Below are 13,240 nucleotides of genomic sequence, written 5' to 3'. Positions count from 1 at the left end.
CATATTCTATTTGTTTTAATTTTTAAATGCTTCTCTGAATACGGGGTGTTAATTTCTTTTTCACTTATTTCATCACATGTTTGTGTGTTCTTGTTTTTTCTCTTGATTTGACTTGCTAGAGAAGCTGGTCTATTTGGTCCATCTCTTCGAAGATCTAATTCTGAGATTTATCTTATCTACTATCTTTTATCCTTCTATATTTCTGCTTATGTCTCTGTTAATGCATTTCTTTCTTTTTTTTTTTTTTTTTTTTTTCCTAACCAGTTATTTATAATTTGCGGTGGAGAAGTTGATCATAATTTTTTCTAAATCTAGAACATTTATGTAAGTCGAAAAACATTTTTATCACACCTCTCCCCAAAAACTTCATACCCATTAACAGTCACTCCCCGTCTCCCTCTCCCCCTAGCCCCTGGTAGCCACTAATCTACTTCATCTCTGTGTATTTGCTTCATCTGGACTTTTCATAGAAACGTAATTATGCAGTATGAGGTCTTTTATGTCTGGCTTCTTTCACTTAACACAACCTTTTCAAGGTATATCCGTGTTGTAGCATATATTAACTTCATTCATTTTGAAATAGCTGAATGATATTTCACTGTACTTCTATGGCTGTACCACATATTGTTTATTTGCTCATTAGTGGATGGCCATTTGGGTTGTTTCCATTTGGGGGCTATTATCAATCATGCTGCTATGAACATTCATGCACAAGTTTTTGTGCGGACGCATGTTTTTGTTTCTCTTGGGTATATACTTAGGAGTGGAATTGCTAGGTTATATGGGAACTGTGTTTAACTTTTTGAGGAACTGCCACTGCCAGGATGTTTTCCAAAGTGGCTGCACCATTTTTCATTTCTACCAGTAGCGTATAAGGGTTCCGCTTTCTCCACACCCTTGTCAGCACTTGTTTTTGCCCCTCTTTTTTCTCTGCCCGTTGAATTTTCTTGTCATCCTTGTCAAAAATCAGTTGACCGTAAATGTAAGGGTTTATTTCTGGACTCTCAATACAGTTTTGTTGATATATTTGTCTGTTCCTATGCTGGTACCATACAGTCTTGATTACTGTAGTTTTACAGTAATTTTGAAATCAGAAGTGTGAGTCTTCTGAGGGCCAGCCTGTGGCTCACTTGGGAGAGTGTGGTGCTGATAACACCAAGACCACGGGTTTGGATCCCTATATAGAGATGGCCAGTTAGCCCACTTGGGAGAGCGTGGTGCTTACAACACCAAGTCAAGGGTTAAGATCCCCTTACTGGTCATCTTTTAAAAAAAGAAAAAGAAGTGTGAGTCTTCTGTTCAAGGTTGTTTTGGCTATTCTGGGTCTCTTACATTTTCATATGAATTTTAGGATCAGTTTGTCAATTTCTGCACACACGAAAAAGCCAGCTGGGGGTTTTTTTTGTTTGTTTGTTTGTTGTTTGTTTGTTTTAAGGATTATGTTGAATCTGTAGATCAGTCTTGGGAGTATTGCCTTGTTAACAATAGTAAGTGTTCCAGTCAACAAACATAAGATGTCTTTCCTGTCATCTTTATTTTCTTTCACCAATGTGTGGTAGTTTTCAATGTACATGATTTTCTTTTGTTAAATTTATTTTTAAGTATTATATTCAATTTGATGCTGTTGTAAATGAAACTGTTCTCTTAATTTCATTCTCATATTATCTTCTGCTAGTGTATAGAAAGGTAATCAGTTATTGGTCTGGCATCCTGCAACCTTGCTGAACCTGTTTATTATCAATTAATAAGTCTCTTCTCCTTATTTATTGTTCTAGCTTCCTGAGTCTATGCATTTTAGGCCATTTAGTTTCCTTTTTTTCTAATTAATTCGTTTTAAGTCTACACATTTTCTTCTCAGTGTTGCTTTGGCCACAGACATCTTGATTTGAAGTATTGTAATTGTGATTTGTTTCTAATTCAGCAATAATTTTCTTTTTAATCTAATAATATTTTACAATTTCCAAGTGTTTGGGAGGTTATATTTTCATGAATGCTTAGTTTAATTGTATTGAGATTGGTAGGATTTTCCTTAGGGAGTTTACGGATAATCTTCTATTTAATCTTTTAAGTTAAGATTCTTCTCAAGCAATAAAATAGGAATGAATACTTTTTTGACTATATTCAGAAATGTTTTAAAATGTTTTTGCAGCCACAAATAAGAAGAGTAATTCACCCAAGCCAGCTCGGTCCAGTATAGCAGGCAGTCTATCACTTCGAAGAGCAGTGGACTCTGGGGAGAACAGTCGTTCAAAAGGAGATTGTCAGACCCTGTCTGAAGGTGAATTTGGGGTTCAGAATGTAATTTCAGCAGTAGATGGTAGATGTCTGATATTGGAAATTGATGTTACAGTGTAGGTTTAGACCTTCAAATCACCCAAAATGCTAAAGTTCAATTTGGGAGTTTCTTGATATCACAACAGAACAGACCCTTAAGAAAATGCGGCCAGCCATTAGACTGGACTCCTTAATTTTAAATATCTGACATCAAAAAGACTGTATGTATTTTTAAATTGTTTTTGAAGGTTTTATGTACTTTAAAATCTGTATAGTGAGATTTTTCTAATCTGAGAGAGGACTTTCGTGTTTATTTGCCTAAATGTCCCTTCTTCCTTTTCTGAAGGCTCCCCAGGAAGCTCTCCCTCTGGGAGTAGGCATAGTTCTCCCCGAGCCTTGACACATGGGACTATTGGTGATATTCTGCCAAAAACTGAAGACCGACAGTGTAAAGCTTTGGATTCAGATGCTGTTGTGGTTGCAGTTTTCAGTGGCTTACCTACTGTTGAGAAAAGGAGGAAGATGGTCACCTTGAGGTAAATTAAGTTCTTTTTATGTAATGTAATAAAAGCTAACAACTCTGTTTGGAATTTTAAGTCTGTGCATCATAATGAACAAAATTAATTTCTACTTTGTTAATTTTTTAGTGGGTAGAAAGTTTATTGCATTAAAATGTAACTTTTAAAGTATTGAAGACCTTGCTTTTTTTTTTCAATGGGATGACATAGTAGCAGCAGTTCAGTTTAAATATGCTAGAACTCATTTTCACTGACGTTAGGATAGCAGTGATGTATAACATTGTGTGAACTCTGCCTTGTGAGGTGGGGGGGGCTTTTTCTTTTCACCCATCCTACACTTTTTAAAGATATTCATACTGGGCTATATTCTGTGTCACAGGTACTTTACAAATATTTTGTATGGAACAAAGCACTTCCAGCAATTTTAACACTGCTTTTACCCTTTTACCTTACTTTTTCCTCTCCTCTTATGAAAGTATCCTCAAAACTCATAGTTGCAATTTCCCAAAAGAAAATATAGTAGTTCACACTTTTATCTGTTTCCCAGGAAACATAAACTTAAATCTGAGCCATGTCAATTAAAGTTTCAACCATTCAAAAGACAGAGTGATTATAGAATGGATTGTCTGTGGATATGCTAGATAAGCCATTAATAACCATTTGCTCATCTATTTTATAAATATTAAATATATTTCTAAATTGAAACAATGGAATAGCTCTACCTTGGAAACTTTTGAAGAGAACTTTGAATTAAATCTAGAGAAAAATGAATATCCCTTAAGTTTGTTTAATTTTATATAATTTCACAGTCTGGACCATTACCAAGTCTAAAAGAACAGCTGGTGGTTTAGTTTGCTGTTTTAGCTCAAGTGTAAGCAGTAGAAAAGTGTTAAAATCACTGGAGATTGTCTTGTCTTCCCTAGTACCTAGTCTGATATTACATATGTGCCTTTGAAGTTAAAGCTGCATCTAGCTTTTATACTTTATTTGTTATAGAGACATTTGTATCTGTCTTTAGTCATGAAAATTAAATGTATATGAACATAGATTTTTTTTCCCTAGAGTGTAAAATCCTATAGAAATGTTTGCAGCTCTTAGCTGTAATCCTCATTTTACAATTAATTGTATCTGCCAGCCTGGTTCATGTGTATACTGTCCTGCTCATGTCTTTTTTCCCCTGCCTGATTTAAAGTAGTGTAAGCAAAAAGTTTAAAACTAATTATAAGTGGTTCAAAATGGAAGGGAAAAAAACAGTATTAAGTGAACGTTTCCCCATCCTTATCTTCCATCTGCCCTGTTTTTCGACCTCCTGCCTTCACACATTTCTGCTATTCTTAGTTTTTTATGTATGTTGTGTCTCAGTTTTTATGTATATTTAGGCAACTGTGACTATATAGCTTTTTTAAGACAAAAGGTCTATCTTGTTTTCTCAGTCAATAATATCTTTCCATATTAGTGAGAACATATTATTTAGAACTTCTACTTAAATTTATTTTTAATTGAAATTTTTATTGAAATAATTATGGATTCACATGCAGTTGTGAGAAATAATACAGACATCCCACGTACCTTTCCCTCTTTCCCCTAATAATAACATTTTGCAAAACTGTAGTACAATACCCCAACCAGGACATTGACATTGATACAATCCCCAATTTCATGGCCTTTCGCTGTGGATATTTAGTGAAAATTTTTTATATGGTATTTGAAATTTAGTATTAAACACCAGTGCATATATCCTGCTTAGCGGTACTCAGTTTTAGAACAAGAAGAAAATATAGATTATTTTGTCATTTACTAGTTACATAAAAATATCAAGTCCTTTTCTCCCTCTTTGAGGTCTAATGCTAAAGGAGGCCACCTAGAAGGAATGCAGATGACTGATTTGGAAAACAATTCTGAAACTGGGGAGTTACAACCTGTACTACCTGAAGGAGCTTCAGCTGCCCCTGAGGAAGGTAAGGAATGATAAAGTCATAATTCAGCTGGGAGGCAGGAATACTGACCCTTTTTTGCTGGTGGGGGTGGTGGGTGGTGGTAGGGAATGGTTAGTTCAGTAAAAATGTTACTGAGATCTTTTATCCAACATACTTGATCAGAAGACATCTTTCATTGTGCCATTGAATTTGCTTTACTAGGATATCTAAGCACAGAGGAAGGCAAAATGGATAATTCATTACATAAAAGGACATGTTTCCTCAGAAGAGGCATTTACAAAGGGGAAAAAATCTGTATATAATTTATCTTCTAAATCAATAAATATATTAAGAGACCTATATGCCAGGCATTGCATTTTTGCTATATATGCAAAGATGAAATGTTCACAATCTTATGGGGAAGGTATACCCCCAAACACTAATTAGAATATTAAGTGTTAAATCTACGTCTTTTAAAGTCAGTCTTGATTAATGTCTGTAGATGGCTTTGCTGTTCTTATAGAAGCATTTCAAGCCTTAACTATTTTTAAAATCCCTTATGGTCACTGACCTCAACTCTGCCAACTTATCAGTTATGCTTTGTAGTATTTCTTCCACGTTTTCTTTCAAGTTTATTATATTCTTTATTGAAAAGCACAGAAGACATTTTGTAATTTTGGGTAAAAGAAGGTTTTGAAACAAGGTTGTGTATATTGTCCTTGCTGTGTCCTTCATCTTAATGATATTTGGCATTGAAGTTTTTTTTCACTTTTCAGTGAAACTCTGCCACTTCCACCTCTGCACTCATTTGAATTTCAGTGATTGCTGAATTGTATCTCAAAGTTTATATACAGGTACCAGCATCCACCTCTGCTGTCCTGTGAGAGCGTGTGGGTGGTGGCATTTTCAGGTTTTTTGGTTAGAGAACACTAAACGTTTAAGTCTTCGCTCTTAGTTGATGCCCCTGTTGTGGGCAGCATTATTTCACTAGAAGAGATTAAATAGAAAGGATTTTTAAAGTCATGTGTTGATTGTTAAAACATTAAGAAGGAAATACTGATTGATGATTTTTATAGAAAGGACCTGTGGGGATTAGCTTCTCTCCATGTGTTGATACATACTGATTATGAATTATAGAGGCTTAAATTCTTACAGCATGTGCTGGAATTACAAGTTTATTTTTTCCATGTCACATTTATGAAATGCTTCTAATTTGCCTGACGTTGCATTTGATGCTGGTGATAACATAGTTCCTGAACCTACTGTCTACTTCAGAGTTCACCTCAGCACTATTGACATTTTGGGCCACATAATCCTTTACTGTAGGGGGCAGTTCTTTGCATTGTAAGCTATTTATTTTAGCAGCATCTTCAGCTTTTAACCACTAAATGCCAGTGGTACTTCACCCCAGTTACAACAACCAAAAATGTCTCTAGACATTGCCAAGTGTCCCCTGAGAGGCAGAATCATCCCCAGTTAACCTCTGGCCTAACTATCTCTCAACAAGAGGTGACCTCTCCTTGAGAATCACTTGCTGGAGTGGGCCACAGTGACTAAAGGGAACGAGTTATAGCTCTTAGGTGTGCTGGATATGTATGGTGGTCGTGGTAGGAGGGAGGCAGGGAGAGCAATTGAAAACCACTGATTAGGTGTCAGAGAGACTAGTTAATAGCCAATTATAATATAGGAAGATGAGTGCTATGATGGGGGGGTGTATAGGGAGCTCAAAGAAGAGGTATGTAATAATAATTATTATAATAATAATAATAATGATAGATAATATTTACCAAGTCCTCAGTATGTTCCAGAAACTGCTAAAGACTTTATCAGTGTTATGTTGGTTACTCTGCATGTTGGTTACTTTTATTATCCTGATTTTACAGGCAAGTAAGCAGAAGTCTAGAGACCACAGAGTTAGTAAATGGAAGGGCTAGAATTTGAACCCAGAGCCAGAGGTCTTAACTGTTACCTCTCTACTAACCAAGTCCCTAGTCCACCCTTGGAAAGATATCCTAAGGCATGAGTAGAAGTTAACCAGGTAAAGACTGGCAAATGATGAGGCCAGATGGAGGCAGAGGTCAGATTATCAAGAGTTCCATTGTATGTCCTAGCTAGAATTTGGACTGTGTCCTTTAGATGGGATCTAAGCAAGATGTGACACACAAAAAATGTGTTTCTAATTCCTAGCTGCATTGTGGAGAACGGATTTTGAAATGGGGTGTGAAACTAGGGGCAGGAAAACTGATAAGAAGCAGGTTAAATTAATCTAGATGAGAGATGATTTAGGCTTCTTAATTTTACCCTCCAACTTATAAATTCACATTATCTTAGCAATTTTTCTAAGTAAATAGCTGGTTAGCACAGAGAAACACTGAAAGTTTTTTTTACCTCAGTTTCATTTCTTATTTAAAGCTGACAGCTTATCTTAAATTAGAGAAAGTTATCTGGCCACATTTAGGATCCACATTGCACTTTCCAAGTCTTTGAAAGTATGGAATCATTCAGGTGGGATTTAGAGTTAAGTGGTCATTGTTACTCAGTAACACATGGTGACAGAAAGCACCTGGAACTCAGTAAGAAAAGTTGCTGTAAACTGCAAATCAACAGTGACACAGAAGTCCACCTTTGCAATTTTGGTATCTAAACAGCTTGCTTACCACTAGAGTCCCGGGACACACAGGCAGTGAGAGGAGACTAACTGATGAGGCTGGGAGGAGGGAGTCCAGGACACACAGGCGGCTCTGCGCCTCTCACAGCCCGCTCTGTTTGTCGCAGAGAATGGGGCCTTGCCCAGTCCTGAGGGTATTATTCTATCAGCAGGAGCCAGTTCTCAGGAAGCCCTTCTTACCCCTACACCTATGAGCCCTGGTAGACAGTCTGGGTTTGTCTTGTATCCATGCTTAGGAAAAACAAGGCTGTTTATTTGAGCTGAATATGTAGAGAAAACGTTTAGTGTCAGATCACTATGGGTCCCTCTCTTTCTTGAAGAGAAGCCTGTCTGAAGAAACTTTAAAATAAGCTATTGTCTGTGTTGTTACTAGCTGGGAATTTGAGGCTACTAATGTGGTTTCCTAATTGCTCCTAAGCATCGGTAAAATGTAACTTTTTTGTTAGACGTGACAGTCATCAACAGGCCTTTTCCTTTTTCTAACAGGTGCCATATGGGACAACCTTGTATTTATCTTCTCTTTAAGGCCTTGGTGCCCAAGTTATGACATTTTTTTTTTCAATTGATAACCTATAGAACTCCTGGAGATAGGCCAAATTCTTTCTTGTTCTATGTAAAACTGGAGATTTTGCTCTGAGTTCCTGCCAAAGCAGTACAGATCCCTTTCGGTTAAGTCAGGGGTACTCAAAACACCTATCCGAGGGAAAAGCCTTGGCATGCCTATTAAAAAACCTTCCTGGAAGCCTATTTAAGAAAATACAAAGTCTGACGGCCTGCCATTGCTGATCCTTTTTAGGATAATCAATTAAGATGCTGTTTACAAAAGTTGCCCAAGAATGACTAAACTGACTGAAACAATAAAAAAGATTAAGTGTCTTGTATTAACAAGAAGTCTCCCAGTAACAGGCAATCACACCTAACTGTGGTAGGTAGGGCAGCTTCAGAGTTAGAAAATTTAGTTGCTCGGTGTGATCAAGAACTCTTTTTCCCCATCTTTTCCTCTGCCATTCTCAGTAAGTTGGCTTAGCTCCCCTCAGGATGGCAAGATAGTTGCTATAGTTCCAAACTTCATATGGAGTCAGCAATATTCTGGGAGTGGGAAAGGATTATCTTCTTCTGTATACCTCTGTTTATCAACAAAAAAACCTTTATCAGAGTACCTTAACAACTTGCTAACTCCTCTTACATCTCATCAATCACTGGCAAGAGAAATTGGTAAAGTTCAGTCATTTGGTCCCCTCCCTGACTCATTCCACATGTTGAAGAGGGAAGACACCTGAACAGTATCAAGGTTATTTTAGAAAAGAGAAAGGGAGATGAATTGTTAGTGGATAGAATACAAAGTTTCTGTTGTACCAAGTGCTGAATATATTTTCCAAGCACTTGAAATTTAAGCATCTTGATTAAGGGTGTTATAACTCAAAACTTAGCTTTACTGAACATATATAGGATGCTCAAAAATTATGGTATTTAATCGATATAGAAATACCCTATTTCAGATATTATTCTAAGATGACAGCACAGAAACATTGCAGGTTAAACATATCTACTTACAGCAAGTCGAAAGTAAAAACTGGAAATGCTGACAGCTAGAAATAAAGGTCAGTGCGAGCACCTTGGAGAGAAGTGATTACAAATCAGTTGTGGTTATAGTTGTTGCCGTTTTATATGTGTTCACAGCCTTGTCTGCTGCTAAGTAAATATTAATGCATTTATATATAGTAGACTTGATAAAAATCCTGTGAGTGGCGTTCTAAGAAATAAGTTTTTGAAGCAGCGTAAGTCCTTACTGTCTGTGTGATTCTTTGCAGTACTATAAACCTTGCTAATAGTTCTAAATGTTACATTATTCAGATACTACACAGTAATGCTCACAGGTGTTTTACAGCATTTGAGTATTCACTGTAGGTCACAGTTGTAAGTACTAACAATTTTTTTTAAGATACTCATAATGAATAAAGAGTTTGAAAAATGTATGTAAAGAATAACTTAGATTTTGGGAATTCCTGAAGATTCCAGAGAATTTCAGTTCATTGTTTCCGAATCCTGAAGGTTATTATCTGTCAGGAATTCAGGAACACTAATATCAAGAGGTCAAATTTGTGCCTAAAAGTTCAAGATTTCAACATGGAGATAGTATTTTCAGCAGCAGTTCCATGAAGGGCCACAAGGTGGAGGCGATGCTTCGCACAGTAGCTGGTTTTGGTCCCTGTAAATCAGCAGTGTTCTCTTCAGTCTTTAGAGCAGGGAAGTTTTTTCTTTCTTTGCTGGAGATGAAGATTTCAGAAATGTCCATACATCTAGCCTATGTCTTCCAAGCAAGGGAAAAATACTACTACTGAAACTCTTCTTGAAAACAGAACAGGAAGAATTCACCAATGAAGCCATGCGGGGCTACAGTTTTCTTTGATGGAAATGTTTTTAACTACAAATTCTATTTCTTTAATAGTGAAAATTCCAATTTGGGTTATCTCTTTTTCCCTAAACAAGCTTTGGTAGTTTGTGTCTATGTTTCATGAGCATATAGTTGTTTCTACTCTCCCTTTCTTATCCTTTCAATGTCTGTAGGATCTGCAGTGATGCATGTACACTTTCATTCCTGAAATTGATAATTTTGTTTACCCTCTTTTTTCTTAGCGAATCTATCTAGAGGCTTTTCACAAAGAACCACCTTTTTGTTTCGTTGGGGCTTCTTTCTGTTGTTTTTCTGATGTTGTTTATTTCTGTTCTTTGTTATTTTGCTTGCTTTGGGTTTAACTTACTTTTTTTTAGTTTATTAGAAAGTAGAAGCTTAGATCATTGAGTTCAGACGTTTTTTCCCTAATATAAGCATTTAATGCTATATTATGATTTCCCTTTAAACACTTCTGGGGCCACATCCCACAAATTTTGATATGTTGTATTTTTATTTTCATTTTGTTCATGATGCTTTTCATTAATCCTAGAAAAATTCTCAGCCATTTTCTGTTCTATTGTCCCTCCTTTTTTATTTTTGATCTCTCTATGGCAGTCTGTTGACACAGTTTGGACCATTCTCTTTTATCTCCTTGCTTCTTAATCTCTTTTTTTGTGTGTAATTTTTATCTCATTTTTCTTTTGCATTCTCATTAATTTCCTCATCTATGCAACTTCATTAATCTCTTTTCAGCTTTGCCTAAACCACCCATGAATATTTTAATTTTAGTGCTTGTTCTTTCATTTCTAGGAAATATATTTAGTTCTTGTTTAAATCTGCCTTTTCAGGTTAACCAGAATTGTGTAGTCTCTTACAGGTTGTTGTTCCATTTTATGAACAATTCAAAGCGTTGTCCTTCTATTTGTGTGCCTGCTGTTCTTGCTTCAGGTGGATTGGCTGCTTTGTTTATTTTGGAGCACACCTTTTTTAAGATCCCCCTGGCCCCATGAGAATTCTTGTGTTCTGTATTGTGGAAGCATTCTTCTAGAGAGTTTTTATGTGTGTTAAGAGCGTTCTTGAGCATTTTTGTATTGGGGTAAAATCCTTGTTAGATAATTCCAATATCTATGTCATCTCAGCATTGGTGTTTGTTGATTGTGTTTTCCTCATTTTTCATATGCTGAATAATTTTTGATTGTATCCTGGACATTTTAAATATGATTTTATGAGACCCTGGGTCTTGTTTTAATCTGCCAGTTTGGTGGTACTTCAAATTCTGGCTTTACCAGTATGCGTGTTTCTATTTCCTTTTCAGAGTCCCTAAATATGCCATGCATTCTGTCCAGGTTTTATTGCTGCATTCATTGGGAAAGACAGGATGGAATGTGCCTATTCTATCTTATGTAGAGCCTTCCTCCAAAGAGCATTTTAATTTGCTTCATTTAAGTGACACTAGTTCTTGAACATTTTTCTATTAATTTCTAGAGACTTGAACCTCAACTTTAAATATCAGACTATTAGGCATGTAGACCTCAGTTTGAAATCTTAGGTGAGACTTTTTCCCGTCTCTACAAAACCCAGCAGAAACAGACAAAATTACTTGCTGTTTTTCTATGTTGGTAGGCAGAATTTCTCTATTCTGTTCTTTCCCCCTATTCTTTATACAGGGGGTGTCTCAGTTTCAACTCCCTTTCTGTGGTGGGTTCGAAGCTTTTTTTCCCCATCCCCAAGGGAGCGTTAAAAATCTTCACATCTGGCTCTCCAGGGCAGCTGTAGCATCTGGTCCACTAGTGTTCTTTTTCCTCCTTTGTTTCTGATACCCGTGGATTTCCCTTCTGTCTTTTTAACGTGGCTGTTTGTTAAAATAATGTTTTGAGTTTATATTTTATTTAACTATTCATAAGAATTTGTGGCAGATAGACTTTCAGGTTTTCTTGATCGCTATCTTGCTGAAACAAATACTTACTATAGAGTTTGTCTTTTCAAAATCAACTAATATACAGTCATGCATCACTTATCGATGGAGGGTACGTTCTGAGAAATGCATTATTAGGTGATTTCATTACTGGTGAGAGTGTATTATGAAAGGGAACATCAGTGACTTTTCCTGGCATCTACACTGGCCACTAGTTGCAATGAGCATGGGCCCCCTAATTATGTTACTAAGTCTCTCAGCCTCACTTTCTTCATCTGTGAAATGGGAATTAGAATAATACCAATCATACCATCCCCACAAGATTATGAAAATTAAATCACAGGTATTGATTGTGCCTGGCACTTAGCAAGCACTCCATGAATGTTAGCTAACTGTTATTAACTATTAGTTTGTTAATGGGGATGGGTTGGAGTCATTTAAAAATGTAAGAATTCTAAAGTAGACAACAACCCTTTCACTTGGGAGCAGATCTAATTTGTCAAGTGCTTGGTTTTCTATCTGAAAGGGGTGAATTACCTTTGGGAGGGGCACTCCTCCTCAACATATTTTGCAGTTGGTTTGTTTACCCCAGCATCACCCCATATGAGTAACGCCTACAACATTACAATGACTATGACATCCATCCCTAGGCAAAAAGCATTTTTCAGTTCCATAATAATTTTATGGTACTGCTATGGTATATTCAGTTCTTCAGATCAGAACATCATTATGGACTCAGAAACGGGCAAGAGAGCATGCTGAAAACACACGCAAGTGGCCTACCACGGCAGCAGCCACTGCCACCGTGCAGGCAGCCTGCTGGACACTCAGCTGCACAGACACAAGGCAGGTCACCAGAGGAAACCAGAAAAAGAAGAGGACATCTCTCTCCTCAAAGCCCACTCCAAAGTAGTAAAAGGAGCAACTGCTCTACCAGATGAGCAGACAGCAACATAGAGATATTAGAAATATGAAAACCCAAGAAAATATGATACAACCAAAAGAATACAGTAATTTTCAAATTCCAGACCCTGTAGAGCAGGAAACCCTTGAAATGACTGAGAAGAAATTCAGATCAACAATCTTAAGGAAACTCACTGAGATATGAAAAGACTCAGTTGGACAACATAATGAAACAAGAAAAAGAATCCAGGATATGAAGGAGGAAATGTACAAAGAGATTAATACCTTCAAAAAGAATGTAGCAGAATTCATGGAACTGAAAGATTCAGTTAATGAAATAAAAAATACAACCAATAGCTTAAGGAGTAGGCTAGAACAAACAGAAGCAGGAATCTCTGATCTTGAATATAGTCTTTTTGAAATAACCCAGGTGGACAAAAAAAAAGAAAAAAGAATTTTTAAAAAGGCAGACAGCGTAAGAGAGCTAGCAGACAATCTTAAGTACACAAATATTCAAATCTTCGGTGTTCTAGAAGGGTAGGAGAAAGAAAAAGGCATGGAGAGGCTTCCGGTCAAGATGGTGGAATAGACAGTCCCCAGCGTCACTCTCTCCCACAAATCAATGAATTTACAACAATAAAAATGTAACAT

The 13,240-nt window shown here is 36.6% G+C and overlaps 1 protein-coding gene across 2 annotated transcripts in view; it reads left to right on the top strand.

The window, feature by feature from the left end:
* The window catches only part of TRIM37 (tripartite motif containing 37), a 121,226-nt gene that overhangs the window by 83,174 nt on the left and 24,812 nt on the right, over positions 1-13,240 (top strand). For both annotated transcript variants that reach the window (XM_063108987.1, XM_063108988.1), the window contains 3 exons: positions 2,150-2,278; positions 2,621-2,810; positions 4,632-4,750. In XM_063108987.1, coding sequence (XP_062965057.1) covers positions 2,150-2,278; positions 2,621-2,810; positions 4,632-4,750 — 438 coding nt within the window. The remainder of the gene's footprint in view (positions 1-2,149; positions 2,279-2,620; positions 2,811-4,631; positions 4,751-13,240) is intronic.

This window comes from Cynocephalus volans, chromosome 10 (assembly GCF_027409185.1).
Source record: "Cynocephalus volans isolate mCynVol1 chromosome 10, mCynVol1.pri, whole genome shotgun sequence".
Taxonomy (NCBI): Eukaryota; Metazoa; Chordata; class Mammalia; order Dermoptera; family Cynocephalidae; genus Cynocephalus; species Cynocephalus volans.
The sequence above is the reverse complement of the archived record's forward strand: the minus strand, read 5'-3'. Positions and strand labels throughout refer to the sequence as shown.